The following is a 25,286-nucleotide window of genomic DNA, read 5'->3' as shown; positions in this document are numbered from 1 at the left end:
TAAAGTACAGTGGAAGAGAAGAGTAAACATAAAGAGGAAAACAAACCAAAAAAAACCCAAACAAGTGAGCACAGGAAGAAGTCTGAAGAAAAAGATGACAGGCAAGACTCAGATAGTGCCCCTTATTTTGGTGTCCTAAAACAATTTTGTGTCAAAGAGTTGGTGCCATGCTCATTCCCACAGTTTCCAATTCAGAATGTAAAATACAATTCCAAAATGATGTGAGGTTTTGTGCAGATACAAGGCAACTTTTTGGGCAACTGTGCAAATTTAATTGGGAACTTGGCCAGAATTGCAAGTCTGCTCTCCCATTCAGAATATCTTCGGGCACTGGCAATATGAAAAGTTAGTCTATGATATCGTCAAAGTGTTAACACACTGACGTCCTCTCTGCAACTCCTAGGGATGCAATTAAAGAGAGGATAACCCACAGATAATACAATATGTTCGTGAACTGTCTATAAGAAGATATACGAGTTGAGGTGACACCGTGGAGTTCACAGTCATACCGAGCTGGGTCAGGAAACAGGACCTGTGCTCTCATGGTTCTGGGATGATTTTTAGTTTGAATGTGCCATTAACACTGCTGCAGCCATCTGAGGTCCCTAAACTCATGTATTCCTTTACCTCACCTTCAGGACTCAAGGGAATGAGACAGACAGATACCCCCAACCTAACTCCTTTCTAAAACTTCACTTGCTAGCTACATTTCAGCAGGCAGCAGGATTACCTGCCTCAGCATCCCAAGAGCTTAGGAATATGCATTAAAGTTTCTCTTCCTTGGGTTGTTAGAAAACTGGCTCCAGTTTTCAAAACAAGCAGGGATAGAAATGCTTCTCGTCTCACTTCCACTTCTCTAGGCACCAGTATTTCGAGGAAAGACACACTAGCAATTTAGCTACAAAGTAGGAAAACGGCAGCCAGGAAGCCACCAACATTTTGAGTTGTTTTGATTTCATATTTTAATCCAGCTAAAAACTAAAATGCTAAGGGTCCATTTGAACACCTCAAACAGGAGCAGAGACCACACCAAGCCTCACAGCGACTTTGAACTAGTAACTCCTACTATTCAGTACAAAACAGATGAGTTTCAGAAAGGCAATAAATAAAGAGCCGCAGTAGAAGTCATACTTACAGAGTTTCTGTGATGAGATGGAGAACAGTAGCCTTGAAACAACAGTAGTCAGCTACTTGAAAAAAAAGCAAGAAATTCCTGAGAGGGCTGCAAGTGCCCGGCAGCTGCTGGATGCTCCAAGGATGCCGGGATCCCACTGCACAGGGACGACTCTGCCACCGGCAAAGCAGCAGCCGCAGCAGCAGCAGCAGCAGCAGCACGAACTCGGGTGAGGAGGAAAGGCGGGAGGGAGCGGTGGCTGTGGCAGCCCCACCTCTTGCTGCAGCAGGAACCCTGTCAGCCCAGTCCAGGCTGGGGTCTCACCTGGAGGGACTGTGTTCGGGGGGGGTAGGGGGGGTGTTTGGTGGGGGAAGGGGAGAGGCGGAGGGCTGTCAGAGGGAGGAAAATACAATGGATAGCAAATCTTTCTCCAAATTGGTAACATGAATGCTCTCCTCATTTTATAAAGCCAGGTTTCCATCCGCAATCCTGTCTGTCTACCAGAACGTGCATCCATCAAAGACAGCGTTTCAAAATAATGGAAAACAAGTGTACAGCCCAGAATTTCTAGGCACAGTGTGCATCCACTACTCCAGTTCCCTTTTTGTAGAAACTCCCTGACTTGGGATCGATTTGATGCTATTTTTTTAAATCTCCCATAACTTGGTTGCCAGAGAGGATTTCGATGCCGTTTTATCTGTACTTGACAATATCCCCTGCAGGAGCTGGCGCCGGCGCCGGCTGCTGCGCACTGGTGTTCACGTCCCACATCGTCCAGCCAGCAGCAGGCCAGCTGTGCCAGTGGTTAAACACTCGTCTGTTGTTTTGTTTCTGGCCAGTTATTTTCTCTGCTAAGGAGCTAGGCTCATGCACACGTTTAGAAAAGCTCCATTTCCTTTGAGGCACAGCAGCTTATGAAGAAGATTGCTTAGATTTCTAATTATTTCTTCCATACATGTTCTTATGGTACACCAGTTATGATGTCTCATCAGAAGCGTAAGGCCAAAAATAAAAAGAGGCAGATTCTTGTTCCAGCTGCTGTGGATTTTCCATGGGTCTACATGTTGTAAGTCAACCCAGCCAGACCCAGTACACTATATAAAATAACTTCTATATCCTGCTAGTAAAATAAGGTTAAAAATACCATTTTAACTAAAGAGTGTCAGGGAACCAAGAGCATTAAAATGTGTAAAAGGCCTTGACTTCCTATAATGGACAAATTCCTGTCCATAAATTTGCAGTTCTGTTTCTCCCTCAGTCCTGGCACTCCTCCTTGGATAGCTCAGTCAACTCCACGCTCAGCAAGCTGGATTTCTGGAGCCTGTTCTAGGTATCTATTGTGCCCGATTCAGGACAGGTTGCCCAAAATTGAATTCTACAAGGATGAGGATTAGGATTATTACAGCTATCTTGTTTTACATAATTAAAGCTTAAATTTCTTTACACAGATTTTTCTGACAAATTTCTCAACATGTATATTCAAATCACCTCTTAGATCACCAAGGAAAATGGATTGCATCATATTCTGAAATGCAGATGATTTTTTATGGAACTCTTCATACATTGCATACGTGCTTTCTAAACTCTCCAAGGAGACTGTTGCTTTCAAGGAAGATCATCAGTCTTTTACCTTCAAAGGCACTAGAAAGTTTGTCAAAGTAAAACCATCGGCAGCCAACATCATTAAACTTGAAGCATTTTTGCAAATAAGCTGAAATTCTGTGTTTCTTTCTAACCTGCTGCAGTTCGATGTCAGATTATAACTCTGAATGTAGCTGCCTCTCTTCATGTCACAGATTCCTGCAGCTGGGGATATGCAACAAAATCAGTTATGAAAAATGGCAATGCTATCAATCATGCCTTAGAAATGTTCCAGGATTCCTGTGCCCACTTCTGCACTAAAGGACTGGATCTTGAAGCACTGAAGTCCCCCACTTTACTGGTGTCTCAGTGCAGCTCATCACTGTACAGAAGAACAGTTCATAACCTGAGAACTACTGCATAAGGGATGTCCTAGCCCTTTTCCTATTGCATGTAATGGAAGGAAGTAATTTTACTCCCTCCTCACCGACTTAGGGCTGGAAAGGGCTCTTGCTAAGAGAAGGCGGCTGGGAGTTCCTGTGGCCCGATGCTACATGCTCTGGAGTGGGTCTCCTGAGTTACTTCACTTTGTCTTCGAGTTTAGACACCCACTTACAAAGAATAACTTGCAGACCTGGGGCTTTTACCAGTGTGATTTCCTCATCTATTAACTTAAGAGACCAGAGTCTGCCCTGCGTGGTGTAAGGATCTATGCATGTTTTGAAGACCTATGGCATGAGGAGTGGTAAACAGGGTTACTCTATAGAACCAAATTTGAAAGTCAAAGGAAAACACTTGCATGGAAAGCTCAAGTAGAAGACAAGTTTCTTTTTCCTATACAATCATTCTAGCACAATGTGGGGACAAATACTTTGTCTGCAAGTAGCGTTCAGGCACCTTAAAAACAAGTGCTCCGAATGTCATCGGTCTGGTGCCTGCCTCACAGAAATTACGTCTTCCTAAAGGCTGTTCAAAGGTTCACAGAAAATGTCAGGTATCTGAGGCACTGGCAAGACTTGGGCTCCCTCACACTTCTCTTTAAAAGCATGACATTTCAAAAGGCCACTGTTCAAAGTACGATGAAAATGCTGCATCTGGCACACAGCAGAAAATCACTTCACTCTGTAATGCTGGGTCCATGTATCAAACCCCTCTGAACCTATGCACAAAACCAACAGCTCTCTTCAAGGTTGTGTGTACAGTTCGACATCGGAAACTCTCCTGCGTGAGATGTTGCCTGAAGGAACGCAGTCCGCTCTATACCAGGAGAGGGCTGATGTAACTAAATTGCAGCTGCTCCTTTCTTGAATTTGAGTGTCACCCAACAGCTCAGGACTGTAATTTAAACTTTGTCTGTGCAGTACATTACCCCATATGAAAAATAATGTACCCAGAATTGTGATGTCTGAAGCACTTAAGCATGTAAAACTCTTAACAGTTCCAGACCCAGAGAACCTCCTCTCTCTAAAGAAAGGCATGGCTGATGAGAACATCGGACAAATACGTAGTAAAATTGGGTCTATTAGGGTTTCACAACATGCTTTGGTGGAACACAACATGACAGGAACAGCCTGTTCTTTCAAGTGGAAATGTGACAATCTCTGTCATGAAAACAATATATACAGTACTTAAAGGTAAATACAAACCTGCTCTGAAATGACAACATTCAGAATAACTAGCTATCTTCTGAAAGCCTTTCCAGCTAAGCAATGTAAACACTGTTTCAAACTTCTGTTTCAAAAAAATAAGCCCTGTTTGAACCTACACAGCTATGTAGAAGAAAACATCTCAAAGACTGGAATATAGTTACCTTACCTCTGAACTCTTTGTATCATTGAAAGAAGCTAAGGCTGTATTAGGTGAAATTACTCCTTGAAATTCTAAAGCAGCATTCATAACCAAGGAGATCAAAGCATTAGGAAGGCTGCACAACGAACCTACCTTTAAGAAAGCTCCTTCATATCATTAATCAAAATAGCTTTCTGTAAGTTTTCAAGTTAAGAAAAGCTTTTCCCTTTTCGTCTTTTTGTTTGCTTTATGCACTATCAAATTTATTAGCATGATCAATCTCACAGTGTAACAGCCAAAAATTCAAAGGCATTTAAAGGCATGTAAAGAAGCGGGTAGTTGCACACCTGTTCAGCCACTGCGTCAATTCCTTCTTCTCCTTTCATTCCCACTTAAAACATCTAGGATACTGGTGCAAACACAGTGATTTCATTGTACTCCAACAGCCACTGACAGCAGCCCTCAATCCATTTTCTTCATCATACAGATTTATTTTTATCATGCTCCTCTTGCTTTTCCTAATCTAGTTAATAAATCCACCATTTTTAATCTTAAAATGAGGTATTCCCAGAATACAACTATAGAAATCAAAATGCTGAGGAACAGATTTTTCTTAGGAAAATCCTTTCAAATAAAAAAATCTCTTTTTAAAGTACCACCTCATCAACAACGTTCTCTTAAGAATCTATTTATGAGAAAATTCTTTGATAATATCTAAATATTTACCTTCCCAAGTGAAAATGGTTCTGAAGGCTGATTTTCATATTTCTTTTATGGTATTATGCATCTTTGTCAGTCAAGCACCGAGGGATCATCACTTATGGGAGAATGACACCTGGAACAATGATGAACCCATGAATTTAAATTGGCAGAGATCAAAATTATTGGCGACTAATAATCCTGCAGGATGTTACATGAAGTTTGTAGGATGGAAGCACCATGAAGACACTGATCATGTTTATTAGGTAAGTATTGTTATTACAATTTCTATTTCAGAACAGGTAAGGTCAAGGGAAGTGAATCTGTGACCATCTTCATAAAATCTAACATACCTGAAAACTACATGAAAGCTTGGGTTGTAGGTGAAAGCCCTTAAAACCGGAGACTCTGTCCATGTACTTGGGAAAGCAGATTTTTTTTTCAGCTGGTAACTAAATATAAATGGGATTTAGAGAAAAATTGTGTTGTGTTCTCTGTTCTGCAGGGGTTCAGGAAGAATTCCAAAGACGCAGCATACGCCATGTGTAAACCCAGAGACTCCAGCACAGCCATTTCACACAGTAAGTTTTATGAGATGAGATTAAAGACAAAAGTGACTATTTCTGCGATTTTGAGTTTTTTTAATTGATAACCGAACTTAGGCAAAATAAAATGGTTCCCTCCAAATTCTTCCATCATCGATAGTTTTTCTATAGCGTGAGTTTCGAACTGTTGTGCTTCAGCTTATTCTTATTATTGCAGTTGAGGTGTCTCCATCTAGTGGCACTTTATTGTACTGAAGAGTGTATCCTTGGCAATGGTTAAAACTTTTTTTTTTTTTTTTCAAAATAAAACTGTAATAGTAAACCATCAACTTTTTAGAACATCTGGACCTTGGATATGTTGGTGTAGTTATTTCTTTCAACTACAAAGACCTTTGTGCCAGCTTCCCAGCATTGCAATGAACTGTTGTGTGCATGTTCAGAAAGGCAAGGAAAAAAAATTCACTTCCATTTTTTAATTATTTCAACTCTATTTTAAAATAAAGCTATGTTGCTAAAATATTTCAGCTTAATTTTTAAATATTTCCATCGAAGTTAGTTCTTCTCTAGACTGAGAAAAACAGTACATCAAGTACAAATTTCAAAAAACTGCCGCTGGAAGCTTTAAAATTGTTGTGGAAAGAGACTTTACGGCTTCTTGTTCGAGCTGATGACAGCACACTACCTAATGATTTGTATCATGAGAGAAAAGAAACAGAGTGGTAAAACCATGATTTGATGTAGCAGTACCCTTGTGATTTTCAAGCAATCATATACAAGTATTTGAAGTACACGATGAGAACAGAAAGAGCAGGAACTGAAGCATCATTTAGCATGAAACTCAGAATATGCATTGGTTACATATAAATCAGTTTGGAGAGCTTTAAAATGCTATCAGCCTTTTGTATGACTGAATTATAGGTTATCTCTGTGACTACACATCTGCACACTCTTACGTAAACAGGGTTTACTGAAAGAATTGAGTCAGCCTCTGCATCACTGATTAGCAGCTTCTGAGGTAAAGAAATAACAGAGTGATGTTCTACGATCAGGCTTGACCGTGACGTGCTCACAGCCCTGTTCCTTAAGTTCCAGTACGGCACACCCACTACTGATTAAACAGCCAACACAAACCAAAAGAACAAGATGATAGAATCAGTGCTGCCCTGGCAAAACAGTCTCCAGGTGATCAGATACATTTTTGAAGCAAAGTATTTAGAAAATAAACCATCTAAAATATCCTCAAACTTTACAGTTTTAAATGATTCAGTTTCAGTAATTTTTAGCATCGTGTATGCATGATCATGTGCTTACTGGTATAAAAGGTTCCAGAGAATGCACAATGGCACATTTCAAATGAAATGTTACTTAATTCCCTGCTGGTATGAGCTTGTTGGCATGAGCTTGCTCAGTGCTGAAATAAATCTAGTGTTGTGTCAATAGATTTAACACTTTCAATGCACAACATAGAGAGGAGACTAGTTTTTCTTTCTCTTTTTTGAGGTTGAGTTGTGGTTGATTACATGAGTTGAATTAACGTTAGTGGCTCTGCTGGCATCTCTGGACCAGTCTACACATTAACCTGTTGTTGGATTTGACCTCCTGCTGTGTGTTAAGGAAGTTCAGCACACTGAATATAAGGCTCTGCTAAGTCAACAAGCTACAGACCCTGCTGCTCTCAACAGTCGTAACAATTCAACAGTACTAAATTCAAACAGTATGCACCACAAAAGCAGAAAAAGGCATGAAAACACAGGGTAATTTGATATATGCTTGCACTGGTATCCAAGGAGAGCTCAGAGCCTATGACTTGATCCTTGAAGAACTTTGCTGATAACCTTTTTGCTATCTGCAAATTCCCCGTGCTTTCTTCATCTCACTCAAAAGTTCTTTTCCTTATCTACTTCTATTATTTTCTATATAATGCCAACATCGTATACTTTACTGAAGTCACAATAGCACAATCTAACTTTTGCATATGTAAGAACTTCTGAACCTTGCCTTCTATTCAGATTGGACTGACAAGTCCTTCCCATACTATGAACCATAAATCTGGACAAAATATTCTGCTATTTGTACTATGAATTGGCACGGTAGCACAGAACAGAAAAGTCCTCCCGAATGATAGGGCCTAGTTCCCTGCCACTACAGAAAGCTCTGTTGTACAATCACCTCATAAATTTACCAAGTGCCATATTAAAAACAGGTATATTTTTGGTCCCACTAATTCCACAGAAAAGCTGTTTCAGAATTTGATTGCTGTAATGACTAGAAACATTCTTCTCATTTCCTGATATATTTATTAATAATAGTACATATCTGTTTGTTCATCAACATTGCCCTGCAAATTACATGGTTTTCATCTTTCATGTTTACTTTCCTGATATATTTATAGATAGCACTCATATCTCCTCTCTGGTTTTGTTTTATTGATGTAAACAAGCTGAGCCATCCTAATATCTGTTTGTACAAAAGGTTCTCAAGCTCTCTGGTGATGTGCCTAACCTTCCTCTACCCCTCTTTCAGTTCAACCTTAGCTGAGCTATAGAACAATTAATTAGAAGTTTTCACAGTACCCCAATGAGATTTCACCAGGGCCTTAAATTACATTAATACCTCCCTTCTATCTCCTGAGATACTCTCTGTACTTTTGATGATTCCTAAGTATATATCATTATCAGATTTCATCAGTATGCTCTTACTGATTTTATCAGGGCTACTACAAAAAATATCAAGACCATGCTAAAACCAACCCTTTAAGCCTGACATCTTCCTTTTCAACCTTATTTGTGGCTATCTCACTTCACAATTTCTCTCCTAACCCCCATATTCTCATTCCTTCCCAGGTGATACCATATCAAATGTTTTATCAATAGGGTATTAACATGGCAAATTTGAGTTTTTCCAAAGCTTTGCATGAGATTGAGACCAGGCTTCGGGGTCTGTGGTTGGCCAGGTCACTTTTATTCTTTTCAAAGATAAGCAATTACAGCCCAGGTTCAGCCCACCTAACTTCAAAGACTTAACAGAGAGAGACGGGGATCCACAGGGAGCCATTCATGATGTGTCTTGTCCTCTGGAGACACCTCTCACCACCGAGTATAGAGGGAGTCTCAGCCAACAAGCCTCTCATCTAGGACCCCTCTGTTAAATGCCTCAAGTACAAACAAGGCCAGACCCACGTTTGCTATTTTCCAGTCATCTTATAACATTCTCAACAGATCTGTTCAAAACAATTGCTGCTAGATTTTATGTATCACGTGTTTCAGAACTGCAGATGTAGTCCCCGTGACGTGAAAGCATGACATGGAGTTTTGCATTTTTTGCTGTTGTAATAATTTCTGTTCTGCATGATCCATCTTGCCTTTCTCCACGTGGTGAAATTACTTTGGCACTAAGGAAAGGCAGACTTTGAATTTGGGGGATTTAACTTAGGATCACTAGACAACAGTCACATCTTCTCCTGCTCTCCCATTTGTATCACTGAAAAATCTGCTGCTCTAAAAATTCTGTAACAGAAAAAGCGGGTCAGTAATAGTCAACAGAGTGAAAAGCTTTTGAATGTATTTTTTTCCGTACATGTAGGTGGAAAGAAAGGGTTCATAAAGGGGACTAAGACCTTCTAAAAATACTACTAAAAACTCCCATGGAACATGACGCTTCAAGACAAAAGAAAAAAAAAACATTTTGTACTGTAGTATCTTGTAAAATTGTATTCAATTGAAGTGTGTTATTATTTTATTCATTCAACAAGATCATCAAAATACATCAGGAATAATCATTCTGAATGACAGCCACACTGCTTCTGTACCTTCTTCTGAATAATGCAGTTGCAAAATGAACAGTTTGCTTTTTTAAGCCAGCGAAGTGTGGGTCAGCTGAAAAGCACAGGATTAGGAATTTGGATTTTTTTTTCATTCTTCCCTGATTTCTTTTAAAAATATTTTTTTCCTAATTTATGTCTAAAATTTTAGCAAATTGAAGATTCCTTTACCCTAATTAACTGATGACTATGTAGAACTATGTACAGGTAAGTTTTTTAAATGTAGGTATTGGCCTAACTTTTATAGTGTACAAAATAAAGCAAAATTAGAGCAAACATAAAGCCCAAACAATAATTCGCAGACGAATCTAACTATGTAACTACTATCTTGCATGTATTTTGTAAATCCAGTTCCCAAATCTGGTGTCTTAGGCCATGAAGCAACTAAGAAACAAAACTAACAAACAACTAACGAAACCAAATTTACATTCTTACAATAGCATTGGACAGCACTGCCATGTTGTGATACATCCTGGGTACTGCTTAAACGTTCTGTTGGGCTATTTAGCATGTATATGGCACACCACTGTTTTCGGGGGGTGGGGTGTTAGTATGTAACAGATAAAAATCTGTTTTTGAACTATTTTTAGTATTAAATTACTGTAATGATTCTCCTCAGGTAGCTAACAACTGCAACTGAGAATGTATGACCTTATGGAAACGCTGTAAGAAAGAATAGAAGAGCATTTACTTTTTCATGAGGATTTGTGCTTAAAAAAAAAAAACAAACCCACTGAAAATATGCTCATGCGGTCTGAAAAATACTTATCTACAAAACAGACTTGTGAAAGAACTCACTCGTGGACATTTTTTCACCAATTTTACCCTTCTGACCTCACTAATGTAATGATTTACAAAATAATTTCTCATTTGTGACCATTTAAGAAATACAAAGCACCATAAGCCTTATTAAAGCCAGGTACTTTCAACAGGGGCATCCTTGCCCTGAAAATCAGTACCGTTGAAAGGTCAGGTTCCACTTTCTTGAGGGAGAGCGCGTTAGCAATACAACCAACAAGCTTCAGAGGGTCCAACTGTTATAGACGCTTGTGACAAATTGGAGGAGCCAATTTGTATTAAATGACAAGATCGAATTTATTAGCAAGCGATAAGAGAGCAAAACAGCGCTGGGCGGCCGGGGAGACAGTGCTCCGCCAAAGGCTCGCACCGAAAATGGGGAAGAGTCCCTTTATTTATACAGTTTCTAGTTTCTGTCTACGTGACGGCTGGTATCTTCTGCATTGTGTGTGCGTTTGTGCCGTCAGTTGCTAGGTGGTCGTAATCTGTCTTCAGGTGGCGGCTGGTATCTTCTGTATTGTGTGTGCGTTTGTGCCGTTATGTTTGTTAGGTGGACCGTCTTTCGTTAATCATCGGTACTTAACTGGATACTGTGGTTTTAGATAAGCGAGGAATGTCTCTACCCCCACATGCGATTTCATGAACAAAGTTAACCAGTTCATTACACAACTGCATGGGCAAAGCCAACAGTAGATGCCCTATCTAATCGGCACACAGCTTCCAGGGAGAACACGCTGCTGGAGATGGCGGATCCTGCCCGAAACCTCGCAGCTCCGGCAGCTGGGGCCCGGCTCTCCCCTCAGGCGTCCCTGCCCGCACCTCGGCGTGAGATGCTTCGGGGGCCAGGGCGGACTGGAGCGAGGAGCTGACACGTTGCAGCAAACAAGGCCTGTCCCCTGCAATGACGGCGGCTCCGCGGGGACCGGCCCGGCGGGAACGGCCTCGCCAGGCCGCGGCGGGAGGACGGCGAGCGGCCGCCGCAACCGCGCGCGGCCGAGGGCGGGAAGGCCGGCGCCTGCGCACCTGCGCGGGGCACCGGCCCGCCTCGCCTGCCATAGCGGCCGCCGGCAAGGGGGGGAGTTGGAGGGCTTGCTCGCTTCCCTCCGCGCTCCCCCGGCCGGCAGCCAGACGCCCGGAGCCTAGGCGCTGGCCCCGACCGCCCTCTTGCCCTCTCCTCTCCACACAGCCCCCTGGGGCCTGGGTCCGCCCACCCTGCGCTTCAGGGCCCGCTGCTCCCGCCCCTTCCACCGCCGCCGCAGGCCGGGCCCGGGCGGCAGTGGCGGCGGCTGCTGCCACCACCATGGTGCGGTGCGGAGGGGCGGTGCTGCGGAAGGTCAGTACGCCCGGCCCGGGGAGCGGTGGGGACGGGCCCTGCGTGCGGGCAGCCTCGGGGCAGGCAGGGCTCGGGCGGCGGGAAGGGCTGGCGAAGAGCCGCGGCCCCGCTCCCGGCCCCGGGCCGGGCCGGCGCGGCGCTGCCTTCCCCAGGGCTGACCCGCGGCCCGCCGGGGCCCCCGCGCTTCGCTGCCTGCAGTCCCCAGGCACCGTCGCAGCGAAGCGGCCTCCTGGCAGGAGGCCTGTACGTGCCGGGACAGAGCTGCAGGGCCGGGCGGGGTGCGCGGCGAGGCACCGCGGCCGTGGCAGGCCTGTCTCCGTGGGCGCCGGGGCCCGGGGCAGGGGCAGAGCCTCGCCCCGTCCCGTCCCTCTGCCCGGGGTTCTGCAGGCCGGGCGGGCGTGCCGGGGAGGAGACGTCAAACGTTTCTCATGTTAGAAAAGTATCTCGGAGGGTTGCGTGTCTGTTTTCTGAACGCTCATTGTTGCCATCAGGTAAAAGTTCAAGCAGTTTTAGCCACGTTGTTTCTAACGACTACAAAATGAAATACAAACAGAATGTAATACTGATGTGAAACTTGTTGTTTTATTAGTATGGCAACTTCATAGATGATTTACGGCTCTATGTGAGAGGAGGAACTGGTGGAATGGGTTATCCTCGTCTAGGTGGGGAAGGAGGGCGAGGTGGTGATGTCTGGTTCGTCGCCCAAGAAAGAACTACCTTAAAGACCATAAGGGACAGATATCCCCAGAAGCGATTTCTAGCTGGAACAGGAGCCAACAGCAGGTATGAATCTGTTCGATGAAAGTTGTTATATACATCTTTTCCAGAAAGCTAAATGTCAGGTTAAGTTACTAAGCCTGGTTTAATTTCTCCCAGTGTTAAAGCACTAAAAGGTGAAAAAGGAAAAGATTGTGAAGTGCACGTGCCTGTGGGAATTTCAGTTCTTTGTGATGATGGCAAGCAGATTGGTAAGAACTTTTGCTTTGGTTTAATGTATATAGTAGATACTGTCGTATTTCTTGATAGCATCTAGCAGACTTCTAACACTAGGATGTTTTGAGGTTACATGTCTCCCAAAATATGTGTGTGTTTTCCTTTGCTGGGACAAAGAGTTGACAAAAAATACACTGCAGAAATTGTTGAAAAAGCAGGGACCCCTTCCAGAATTGAGCAGTAGTCAGTTTGTATCACTATATGCAGCAGAAGGAAAACTGCTCTTGCGAACAAGTGCTAAAGGGTGGAAGCCATACTGATCCTCTGCAGAATCATTAATGACCTTTACATAAATTATGTGTCCATAAACTCAGGTAAGTGTCCCTATAACTTTACTGAATTATGACACTGCTTAAAAGATGAAGATCCTTGCTGAGTGTCAACATTTCAGGTTATCTAAAATACTTATCTTTTTTTTTACTCTTTTTTTAAAGAGTGGTGCTTGGTAGTAACCGGGAAGATTGCTTTCGATACAGTGCTCTTGGAATAGCTCTCAATGGTTCCTTTGCAGTTTCTCAGAGTTTTTCTTCTCACACTGTTCAGAGTTCAAACTAAATTCACAAATGACTCTGATTTGGATGTCTAACAAAGTTGGATGTATGGCAAGGACTGTTAATGAGGTAGGCATGTCAGTGTCTAAAGGTATCCTTGAATTATATATTGAAATGTTGTGCCTTTTTTTTTTTTTTTAAATTATTCTAACATTGTAACCCTAAGGGAGAGATTATAGCCTGCATCTTAATGAAAAAATACGGAACATCTGAAGAGTTTGCTGTAGTCCCATCTCTATCAATGCAAATTTTTTCATGCATTCTTGAATTCAGGTATTGGAGGCTTCAGAACTACCATTTTGGCCACACTTCGCCTGCCTGTATTTAGCACTTTTCTTGAAGTAACTAGCTGTATGACAGAGGGGAATACTGAGGTGTGATTGCACTCATTTGTTTCTGAAGAAGGAACAATACCATGACCCTGAGTGCACAGCTCTTGTAAGAAAGCGTACAGAAAATTCTCTTTTCACTGAAGATAGATTTAAGTGGAAAAGCACAACTGAACTACTGCAGGGGATTGTGCCTTTTCACTAGTGAATTTATTTTCAGGAGAGCTTAATGCAGCAGGAGAGAGACTCCTAGCAGCTCGCGGAGGTCTTGGAGGCTCTTTGGCCACGAACTTCATGCCTTGCAAAGGTCAGAGGCGGATTGTTCGTCTTGACTTGAAACTTATAGCAGATGTTGGCTTAGTTGGGTAAGTACTGTAGTTTGAGAACTGACATTAGAAAACAAAGTAGTAAATTTCAAGTGGGATTTCAAAGAAATTTGAGAGTTTGGAGGATGAGCGTTCCTGTACATTTGCATTGCTTCTTAAATGACTTGTGGTTTGCAAATCAGATAGAGTTTAAACCTATTAAAATTAATTTTAAAATTTGGAAAGTATTGGTTATGCTTTTGTGTGTGAAGAGTTTCATGAATTGGGGTAATATATAAATACTGATATAATTGAATTTAGCAATTGCAGTGATTATCAAAATACTATTAGCTAATATTTATGAAGTGAGTAGGAGGTGCAAAACAGAGCCAAGAACTCTATCCATATTGCATCTTTGACTTCATGGTACTGGCACAAGTGGATCCTTTCAGTAGTAGTTTTAAAAAGAGTTTCAAAGGCTACGTAGCCTACTCTCCCAAATAAACAGCTTGGAGTGTTGGAAGGAAGTAGTTACAAACTGGAACAGTAGGACTTGCATTTCTTTTGCTCTGGTGCTTTTCAATGGCGCTGCTTTATAACAATGCAGATAAATCTATTTTTGTTTGGAGAAAGCTTTCAACAACGTGCAATTGTGAAAGTATTGGTCTACTCAGCAACTACTACCCCCCCATGGTCCTTATTAATAAACACCATAGGAAACATAAAATGACGAGGGGTTTGAGGTGGAAATAGTCTAATTGGGATATGCCATTAAAGAATAGAAACTTGAAGACAGCATGGTTTTCTACCTACATTTTTCTTTCTTTACTTATTAGAAATAGTTTTGTTAATATCAGATTTATCTAAAGTTATATAATTTTCAAGTGGTCTTCAGTAATTACACGATAGAGAATTTTTTTCTTCTTAAGGTGTGTGAAACTATAGGAGTTTTATGACACAAGTGCTGCTTTAATCTTGCATTTTGGCTTGTATTTTAGCTGACTTTCCCTTTAAAATGGATAAAAAGAATCATCAGTTAATTAGAGGAGCATATTATTTTCTTGTTGAGAGTATCAGTCAGCCTCTGATAGTTTGTGGTTGTACTTTGATCTCTTTGTGTTTGTTATTTTTACTTCAGTAGATTTGCAAGTGGTTTGCTATTAGGTCGGGTAAAAAGCATAGAGACTTGAGAAAGGCCCATCAGGTTTGGGTACAGGTTGTGATGTGTAGTGTAGGTTGCAATTTAAACTTCAAAGAGCATAATGTACCTCAGTGGAAACAAAATACTTACTTGAGGAGATGACCAGAGTAACTTTCCGGAATGTCTTTAAGGCACCTTTCAACATCAGAGAGCATTAAAACTACTCTCAATAGTTTTCCTGTTATAACAAGAGTCATTATGTCTCTTTCTTTTTTTTAAGAAAGCCCTGTATACAACTCCTTTATAAAGCCCCTTAATGTAATACTAGTCTTGATTTTCATTAGCTCATGTTCTTTTGAGTTGTCCCTGTTAACAGGTCATGTTTCTCCATGTATTCAAGTGGAGAGTATATGGTTTTCTGTGTGACACGTGCCTTTGTATCTTGTGACCAATATTCAGTTGCCCGTAGGCACAGTTTTCTTCGATCACTGTCGCACTGTAACATGCTGAATAACTGTTTGTGTATTTGACTGGAACACAAGTCTGGTGTGGTCTCCCATATGGAGCAGGTGCTATGAATAAGGACTATAGTCTATCGTCTGATGTCAGCATTAGCTTCAAGTTTCACATGAATTAAGGCTATTGTGTCTTTTATGGCTCAGATTAGTCTTTAAAATAAGCATGTGTTATAATTTCAGTTTTAATTTAGGTTTCCATTTCAATGGAAACGTGAGGAAGCTTTTGTAAAAGCTACCATATCCCTTAAGGAACATTTTTGTTGTAGTATGCAGGTTTAGCTATCCCTTCTAAAGGGAAAACGTTACAACAGTCAGGTCTGCACAGGCCAGCTCCTAGGGCTTCACTGGTATTCTTTTTGGTTTACTTGGTAACAAAGCAGGTTAGTCCTAATTTCAGGATCCCTCATACAACTTCGTTGCCTTAAAAACATACACAAACTGTGCATGTGTGTGTCTATATACGCAAAGTCTCTTTCGCTCTTCCCCTCACATACATATATGTACGTACAGTTTACATATGCTTTGCTACATTAGCTAAACTGTAGCATTGATATCATTGGTATTTAAATTGTAGAATGTTTCATTAACCGTGATTTGTATACCAAAAGACTGTAAATCCCACTGATAAGATGTATTTGCATGACAGGTGTTTAGAATGTACATGTAATTTACAAAATCAGCTATAGCATGTGAAGACTGAATTCAAGTAGACATGTATGCTTATGCTGTATTTCTATCCAAGTGACTTTGAAAGATTTCTCTTAAATCTGTTACGCATGTATTTACATAACTCTCCTGCCTGCATCCTTGGGAAGCATTGTTGGATTTAGAAAAATTATTCCAATTTGATTTAAAAAAAAATCATAATGATCTGGGTTTTGGTGTGGTTTTTTGCCTTTTTTTTTTAAAAAGTCTGAGTAAATGAGTCTGCAGAAATTAGTTGATAGCATTGAATTTGATTAAGGTAATATAGTGTATTCAGTAATAAAATATACAGGAATCACGTATATGTTTATTCACTGTATAAATCCTGACTTTCCTTCTAGGTTTCCAAATGCAGGAAAATCATCCTTGTTAAGCAAGATTTCTCATGCCAAACCTGAGATTGCAAATTATGCATGTAAGTTCATAATCTTATTTTTAGATCAGTAATATTTCATGAGAGCAAGAAGTCTTTTCTCTGACTTGCTTTACAGGTTTATAATAAAGAATAGGTGATAACCATGTTGCCTGCTAAATACGTTACACAGATTTTTAATTGTAAGAAATACTTCAAAGAGAGAACTTGCTCTTTCAGTGTGCGGTTCCTTTAACCACCTCAGTTTTTCATGTGTACACCCTCATAGTGCTTCAGCCTGTTGATGCAGGTCTATTTAACATTTATTTCAGTCTCAGCCCATTTTATTGCATCTGAGACGCTCCATGGTGCGGTCTACTGAATATGCACCATCAAGTTCCTTTGCTTAAACATCTTTATGCTTTGGAAATAGCTACCACCTGTTCTTGCAACAGGGTAAGATTTTGGGTTTGAATCTGTCCATTGAAAAATGCCATTTTTATTAGTTTTCTGTCAGTAAATTAGGATTAGCCATCCGATCATGCTTTAATTAAAAAGCAAGAGCACAGGTACTGATAATTCTTACTGACCTTCTTGCACCACTCCTGATTCTCTACAGCCTTTTTCCATAGTCTGGATAATCCTTTTTGTGTCTGACACTTCTCTAGGTCCTCTATTCCCTTTTTGGGATGACAGGAGCAGAACTGCACACAGTGCCAAGATTTGGTGAACCATTATTTTTTTGAGTAGTCTAATTTTGTTCTCTCTTGTTTTGCTTTTTCTTTATTCCTTTTCCAGTAATTCTTAACATCCCATTTGCCTTATTTTTTTCTGCTACTGAACATTTGTTTCATTTAAATATGAAGTGAGAAAGTCCTGCAACATTTAAATGTTTTGTAACATTAATATTTTTTTAAAATGTTAAGAACAGTTTTGTTTTCTTCCCCTCCTCTTTTTTTCCCTTGTCATAGTTACAACAATACAGCCTGAACTAGGAAAGGTCATGTATGCAGATTATAAGCAGGTGGGTATGAAAGTTCATTCTGCTTGCTCATTAAAGTTGTATATAATGGTTAGTTACATTGCTTAACATAATTTCAGAAAGAAAAAGGAAATTTGTATGTTTTTTCATACGTGTATCTATAATGTATACATATAAAATGCAGTTACATGGACTTAATGAAAGTTGTGGGAAAAGTACTATTTTTATAAAGTCATAAGAGAGCTTTATAGCCAAATGCAGGAACATGACATTGAGCTGATAGCAAATCACTTTAATAAATGGCTTCTCATTTTCCTTGTCTCCTTTCTGTGGTTCTAATCCTGCTTTATAATCTTGGAGTTGTGAGCTCCTGTGTGGAATTGAGATTGCTGTGTCCTAGTATACTCTTGTTAAGTTTAGAACTTTAAAAAAAATCATTATTTCAGAGACTAACCTGTTATTTTTATTTAGAAGAGGCAAATTTTCTGCAAGTCGGCTATACAGAGAGCTTCGGAATGAATGAGTCATTTCCAGAATGGATTTTAAACAGGGGCAAATTTGTCCAATAGCTGCAGATCTGCAGTAGCAAATGACAGGGAATTTAGCGAATATAACCCAGTTACCATACCTTACTGTTTTAGCTTTCTAGGTTGGCTGCTCTGACTTCCTTTTGTGGTTTGTTTTTTGTGGTGTTTGTTTTGGGGGGTTTTTTTAACAAAAAACTTGCATAGTATGAAGCGATAGTGATTGCCTGAACAGCCAGGATAGTGCACTAACTGAGAGGTGGGGTACCTGGGTCCAGTTCCTTTTGTGGTAGGCTGTAGCTGTGGAGAACTGGTAGAGCTACTGCCCTACCAGCTTAATTTTTGTGAACCCAATTCCACCCAGCTTCTTCAGGTAAAGTTGTCAGATGATTGCGTGGTGCCTGGAATCCTTTCTACAGTATCCACTGGGGGGAAAACCAATGCTAAATGAGGCTCTTACTAATAGATTTTGGACCCCAAGTTCATGTAAGGATAGAGCAAACATTTTGATTCCTCAAGCTTGAATCTTCTTTGATGTGCTTTTATCTGGTTTTTAAGTGTATGATACATGCAGTACTAGACTCATCACTTCCAAGATAAAAGGCAAATGCCTAAAAGGATTTCAGATGAGTTAACCAGAAAAGCATACCTCTCAGATGTGAGAAGACAGAAAACTGCTCTTTTCACTTTCAGAAGCAATAATCTTGGGGGGATTCAGTAGCTGATGCTTGAAACCTTCATTTAACAACCTTTAACAAAACTGCGTATTAAAGGAAGTAAGTCTAGTTTGTCAGGTTCCCTGTAGAGATGCACACATCTAAGGGAAATTTTTTGTATATTCATTTTATCTGCTAGTTTAGGGTAACTTATCCTAGAAAACTCTGCTGCAAATAACAGGACTGTTTATAGCCTTTTAAAAAAACTACCTGCCTGCCATAAATCAGGACCTCTTGCTCTTACTGGCATATCTTTCTCCAGCAGGAGAACTACCTGCACTCCTGGCTTTCTTTTCTGCAGTCTGTTTCATGTCATAGCCAATGACCCTTATTGTTCGCTGTTTCTGCAGTTCATAGTTTTTACACTACAGTGTTGGGTGCTATATAGGAACTATATGGACAAAATATCTCTTTTCTAAAACCAAGGGAACTAGTGATTGTGATCACAGTGAGCATGTGTGAGTAAGAGGAAGTACTTCATCTCTCAGTATTGCAACTGCTAAAAACAAAACAACGAAAGCAATTGAGAGCAGTAATTGAGGTGACTGTCCTGTATCACTCAAGGGAGACTGGCTCATTATCTTTTTTTGTCTTACAGAACATTAACATTTTTAAGGAAATACATAACAATTTGCTTATTTTATCTTAGTACATTATAAAGAAGAAAATACATACAAGTTACCTGGTGCCATCTGTCATTACTACTTGGAAAAGACAAGACATGAAAGTAGAGGATCTGAGTATGAATCTGGCATCAGGTCTTAGTACCACATCATGAAAACTAGCAGAAGCATTTACATTTTCTACCAGAATATCTGAACCAAGTGCTGTTTTCAGAGAGTATGAGTTTCTTTGAGCTCCTTAAAAAATATTCTTTGAAAGAGAACTAAAGTTCAGGGAAAAGGTGGTGATGATGGTACTACAGCACCCAAACACATCACACCAGGAAGTGGATGTTTCTGTTCTAACTCTAGTTCCTCTCTCCCTGTTTCTAGTTACAAGCCTATGGTTTATCCATCTGTATCTCATGTCTCTATAGATAGACAATTCTGAAGCAAGGCTTCAAATATTCAGGAAATGCATAATAGTTTAAAGGGTGACACGTGTGTGGGAGTGTAACTCACTCATAGCAGAAAGCCCCTTTCTGCAACAGGTAGCACACTGGAAATTTTATTGTGTGCTGGCTTTCAGCATGATTTAATTGAATCTGGTTGCTGTCTAAATGGGTATTAGATAGATTTGAAGACCCTACTTTTGCTCTTCTTTGCTTCACTATCTGTCTTGGGTTTCTGTGAGCTACTGAGTAGATATTTGCAGGTTTTAGTATTCTGCTTTTTTTCGGTCTGCCTCGGCTCTCCTTTACAACAGTGTACGGCCCTCTCAAACAGAAGAGAAAATTACAAGATTCCTCTCCATTGTGGCAGTCTTTGCTGGGCTCTGGTTGGAAGCTGATATACTAATCAAAATCTCATTTCAGTTGAAGAGCAGAAGAGAAATTCTTGGAGCTTCTCACACTCAGGGGAACAATGTTAAGTGAGTTTGCATTTGGAATGGTGATGCTCTGTAGCCACAAGGAACAGACTTTATTTTCTTTTCCAGTGACAGTTTGAATTCTGTGCAAACATGATAGCCTAATCTTCTTGCCTTTCAGAGTCTGTTTTATTCTCAGGTAATAGGTAAATTTTGCAAGATCTCTGCCGAGGTATTATTACCCTCTATTTTCTACTTTGCAGACAGCTATAAATAAACAGATGGGGGGACATGAGGAGCACAATGTCTGTGTAATAGTAGCATTTTGTTTAAATCTGCTTCTGATAGTAGATTCTAAATGTATAGAAACAGCCAATGCATACTGCTGGAGAACTGATCCCACGCACAATTCCAAGGAATACACATAGTTGTAAAAGTCTCTCAAAACAGAAACTCCTGACATTCCTGGTTTTGGCTGGGATAGAGTTAATTTTCTTCTTATTAGCTGGTACAGTGCTGTGTTTTTAATTTAGTGTGAGAATAATGTTGATAACACATTGATGTTTTAGTTGTTGCTACGTAGCGCTTATCCTAAGTTAAGGATTTTTCAGTTTCCCATGCTGTGCCAGCAAGCAGGTGTACAAGAAGCTGGGAGGGAGCATGGCCAGGACAGCTGACCCAAACTAGCCAAAGGGATACTCCATACCATAGAACATCATGTTCAGTATATAAAAGGGGGGAGTTGACTGGGAGGGGCAGATCACTGCTCAGGCATCGATCAGTGGATGGTGAGCCATAGCATTGTACATCACTTGTCTTTTCTTGGGGTTTATTTCTCTTTTTCTTTTGTTATATTCCTTTTCATTACTATTATTATTATATTTTATTATTATTGTTATTATTATCTTTTATTTTGCTGTAGTTATTAAACTGTTCTTATCTCAACCCATGAGTTTTACTTTTTTTTTTTTTTTGATTCTCTCCCCCATCCCACTGGGAGTGGGGAGGAGTGAGCAAGCAGCTGCATGGTGCTTTGTTGTTGGCTGGAGTTAAACCATGACACTGGGTTCTTTTGTTTATATAAAATGATAACAGGTGTTTAAAATGACCATTTCTGCTTATTGGAAATCTTTTGTTTGAAACTTTTGTTTTCCTAGATTTCAGTAGCTGATCTCCCAGGACTGATTGAAGGTGCACATGCAAACAAAGGGATGGGCCACAAATTTCTCAAACATGTAGAAAGAACCAAACAGCTTCTCTTAGTTGTAAGTTAAATAAAATTTATAGCTTATTGAAATCAATGGCAGTGCAGTAAATAAAATGCATCTTAATTGCAGGGTAGTTGGAATTTAGGAAATCGTTTGTAATTTGTATGATTTATGATAAATATAGCTGTAATACTGTTTTCAGAACAGAATGCTCAAATGACTGATGATAAATTAAATCCTTAAATAGAATTTATCATTAAAATTTGCCAATTAACTTAGAGCAGTGAAGTGTTCCAAGCATAATTAAAGCATGGGGTGATTATTTTTTTCTTTCTTTTTTTCTGTGAGATCCCCTTAAAAAAGAGGTTTAAAAATCAGACCTTTGAGAAACACTATATCAGAACCAACCAGTTTGTGCTTCCAGTGTCTATGGTGTTACTTTGGTGTATAGTTGACCTCTGTTACTTGGCCAGGAATGAGGGCATGTACATGGACATTTTACTGCAAAGTAGTTGATGGAGAATACCTTGATACTGTAACATAATTTAATGCCATAAAGCTTGTTTTTGTGTAACTTTTTCAGGTTGATATTTCTGGGTTTCAACTGTCTATTAAGACTCGGTTCAGAACAGCCTTTGAAACTATATTGCTTCTGACAAAGGTAACTTCTCGCCTTCATAATTGACAGTTGTAGTTATGCGTTGAGCCAAGAAAGAGGCTCAGTTTTGATCAAGAACTTTCAAATGTTAGTGTGTCTTCTGGATTTATAAGGCTGGTTAACAAGCTTAGGATTCTTGGAAATGATTAAATCTTTATTTTTAACTCTCCAGGACAAACTGCTCTATTTTATGTTGGGCACAACTGTTCCTTCAGTAATCTGTGCAGCATATGGGATATTTCTTACAGTCAAGCAAAGGTGAAAAGACACATCATTTTCAGTTCCCCAGTCTCGTAGTCTTTTAGGAAGTAGAAATGGGTATAGTTAAACCCTTGCCTTGATGCCCTTACTGCATAGCCTAAAGGAGATGAGACATCAGGGCCCAGCTATGCAGACACTCAGTGTTTCCATCTCTTACCATTGCTTCTGATTAAAATAATACATTTTATGTAATTTCAAGTTTAGCAGCTGTTCTTTCTCTAGCTATACAACTGAAGATGATGAATCTTCTGAATTTCAGTTATTGCTGTTTATTTTTAGCTGATTCGTGGTTGTGATTTTATTTCTGATATTGACCATAGTCAATGCTTAAGAATCAGAAAACTCTCCAAAGAATTTTCTTGTATGTTTTATAGATCTGAACTTTTTCTGAAATTGATTTTGTGTTTGTGGATATCAGAAAAACAAAACCAAAACTGTCATTCTTTTTATAGGGGGCTGTTTCAGAATTGGCCAGTCTGTTTACCTGAAATAGCTGTGTTTGAATAAAAAATCACTGAACATTATTTTCTTCTGTCAGACAGCTTTAATACATCAACCTGGAGCACCTGAGTAAATCTCACAGCTGCCTAGGCATTAAAGACTATTTAAGCAATTAAACAAATGAGAGAGGAGATGTAATACTGAAGTAGCACTTGTTAAACTACAGATACTTACTAAGGCAAATTTACTTGTCTTTTAAGGAACTGGAGCTGTACAAAGAGGAACTTCTAACAAAGTCTGCACTTCTTGCCATTAATAAAATGGATTTGCCTTGTGCAAAGGATAACTTGGGTGAACTTATGAAACAGCTACAGAATCCTCAAGGTAAATTAACTTTCAACAATTAGCTTTGACAAAAGTAGTAATAAGATTTCATCGGGGTAACTCTGCATTGGCAAGGAGTTGTTTGAAACTGAAGTCAGCTATTAAATTTATTATTTGAACATATGTTTTAAAACCACTTCCTGCATTTAGAGCTCTGTTTATATGCATATGTAGTGCTGGCTTCACTGCTGGGGAAGTATTTTAATAAAATACAGAGATCCTAGATCTTTCCCAACTATGATAAGGGAGAGTAAATTTCCAGTCTAGGTATCTCAGATAACGGTAACCTCCATTGAAGGTCCCCTTACAGACACTGATGTATATACAATTTATCATGTGACTTGGGCCAAAACACATGAAAATTCTAGACAGGCCTATGTAGGTTTACTTCAATTTTGCTATTACATTGGGGTGAATTTCCTCCTATTTCCTGGAGAGTATAAGAACCAGGAAGGCTTAAAAATATCTATCTCCCATATTCTGTAGCTTGGGATTTCTTTGTACTCATCTTAAAGGAAGAGTATAGAATCTTCTCATAAGAGTGCAGGCATGGTATAACTGCTATGTTAGTGCTTGTTTTCTGAGACTTTAGCTATAAAGATTAATTAGGCAAATAATACTTAGATATTAATTGCAGTTATGTTTATTACTGTAATTTATTACAGTTTGTTTTCTAAATTTAATGGGATTTTATGGGCTTTGTAGTGATACAATATTTGGGGAGTGAACTAACTCTTTCAATATGATTTTTCAGACTTCTTACACTTACTACAGGAAGAAATGATTCCTGCAAACACACTTGAATTCAAAGATATAATTCCTATATCTACATATACTGGAGAAGGAATCGAGGAACTAAAAGCACGTATAAGAAAATCTATAGATGAGGAAGCAGATCAGGAGAATGAAGAATATCGGAAAAAGAAACTACTACTTTTACAAACTTCAGAAGAAGGACAAGTGAATAGAAGCTAGCATTCTTGGCTGGATCCAACGCATTTTAGTATTTTTAGTATGTACATGAACCCATTGCTATGCAGACCTTCCATTTAATTTTTGTTCCCTCTACCACCACTTCCCAGTTCTCTGCTTGCCCCACCATTGTCTCAATTTCTTTTGGCACTTGGGTAGAGCACAGTGGGGAAAAGAACGGGTTTTTCTGATTGATGTTAGCTACCGACTCAACAGAGTAAAGACCACAGCATGTGCAACTCGGAGCACTGCTTAACAACTGATGATCCCTGGAATATTTTTTGCCAAGTGAGATGAATGGAAGGAATATAACCTGCACAGGTAGCAAAGGAGCAAGTTCAACCACTCTACACCTTCTGCCATGAGCATCAGAAACACCAAGGGAAATTTCTGATGGAGCCATTTTCCAGGGTCTAGCGCTTCTAAGGTGAACCAGTTCTGCTACTTTTGACAGGCATCGGATTGTGGGGGTTTTGTTGTTTTTAAAGATTTAAAGGAAAACACAAATAAATGGCAGCAAGGAAGTGACTTGTAGGAGCACAAAAAAGCAAGGCTGATGTGTAATGTTGGGGTTTGGTTTTTTTTTTTCCACACCTGCTGTTGCCTACTGTAGTCCTCTTGATCATATAAATCCTGATTCCAAATTCCCCAACTTAATTTGGGATTCCCTCCTTTTATGGAGTTGTGGGTATATGTAACTTCTTGGTGAAGAAAATGATGATTGCTTTTCAACAGAGCTATGCATTTTTCAGAATAGTTAGTGTTCCAGTTTTTGTATTACAAGCAGGTATACTTAGATATTTTACTTTTTAAAAAAAATTGGAATTCCTTTATTGTACAGGGTGTTTTCTACTTCAAAACAATTAAACTGGCAGAGGTCCTTGCCAAGCCACTCTCTATCATCTATCAGCGATCCTGGTCAACAGGGGAGGTCCCAGAGGACTGGAGGCTTGCCAGTGTGACTCCCATTTACAGGAAGGGTCGGAGGGAGGATCCAGGGAACTACAGGCCTGTCAGCCTGACCTCAGTACCGGGAAAGATTATGGAACGGTTTGTCTTGAGTGCGCTCGCATAGCATGGGCAGGACAACCAGGGGAT

At 39.9% G+C, this 25,286-nt stretch overlaps 1 protein-coding gene across 3 annotated transcripts; it reads left to right on the top strand.

Moving 5' to 3' along the window:
- Positions 1–11,231: 11,231 nt before the first annotated feature.
- On the top strand, positions 11,232–25,080 carry GTPBP10 (GTP binding protein 10). Of its 3 annotated transcripts, none has more exons than XM_052802661.1 (10): positions 11,232–11,678; positions 12,268–12,461; positions 12,555–12,646; positions 13,772–13,916; positions 16,562–16,635; positions 17,544–17,596; positions 21,422–21,529; positions 22,056–22,133; positions 23,093–23,216; positions 23,971–25,080. In XM_052802661.1, exons 1-10 carry the CDS (start codon positions 11,247–11,249, stop codon positions 24,189–24,191), a joined length of 1,521 nt encoding a protein of 506 aa, XP_052658621.1. In that variant the 5' UTR covers positions 11,232–11,246; the 3' UTR covers positions 24,192–25,080. The 3 variants fall into 3 exon arrangements, with proteins under 3 accessions (XP_052658621.1, XP_052658630.1, XP_052658639.1); XM_052802679.1 differs by lacking the exon at positions 11,232–11,678 and adding an exon at positions 12,016–12,169; XM_052802670.1 differs by lacking the exon at positions 21,422–21,529.
- Positions 25,081–25,286: the final 206 nt, after the last annotated feature.

Source organism: Harpia harpyja, chromosome 1 (assembly GCF_026419915.1).
Source record: "Harpia harpyja isolate bHarHar1 chromosome 1, bHarHar1 primary haplotype, whole genome shotgun sequence".
Taxonomy (NCBI): domain Eukaryota; kingdom Metazoa; phylum Chordata; class Aves; order Accipitriformes; family Accipitridae; genus Harpia; species Harpia harpyja.
Note: the sequence above shows the minus strand (reverse complement) of the source record. Positions and strands in the feature narration are given on the sequence as shown.

Coding starts and splice junctions, on each gene's coding strand:
- GTPBP10 (XM_052802661.1), top strand. CDS start 11,247: ATGACGGCGGCTCCGCGGGGACCGGCCCGGCGGGAACGGCCTCGCCAG. Junction 11,679..12,267: donor GAGGGGCGGTGCTGCGGAAG/GTCAGTACGCCC, acceptor TTGTTTTATTAG/TATGGCAACTTCATAGATGA. Junction 17,597..21,421: donor TGTATGCAGATTATAAGCAG/GTGGGTATGAAA, acceptor TTGTTTTCCTAG/ATTTCAGTAGCTGATCTCCC.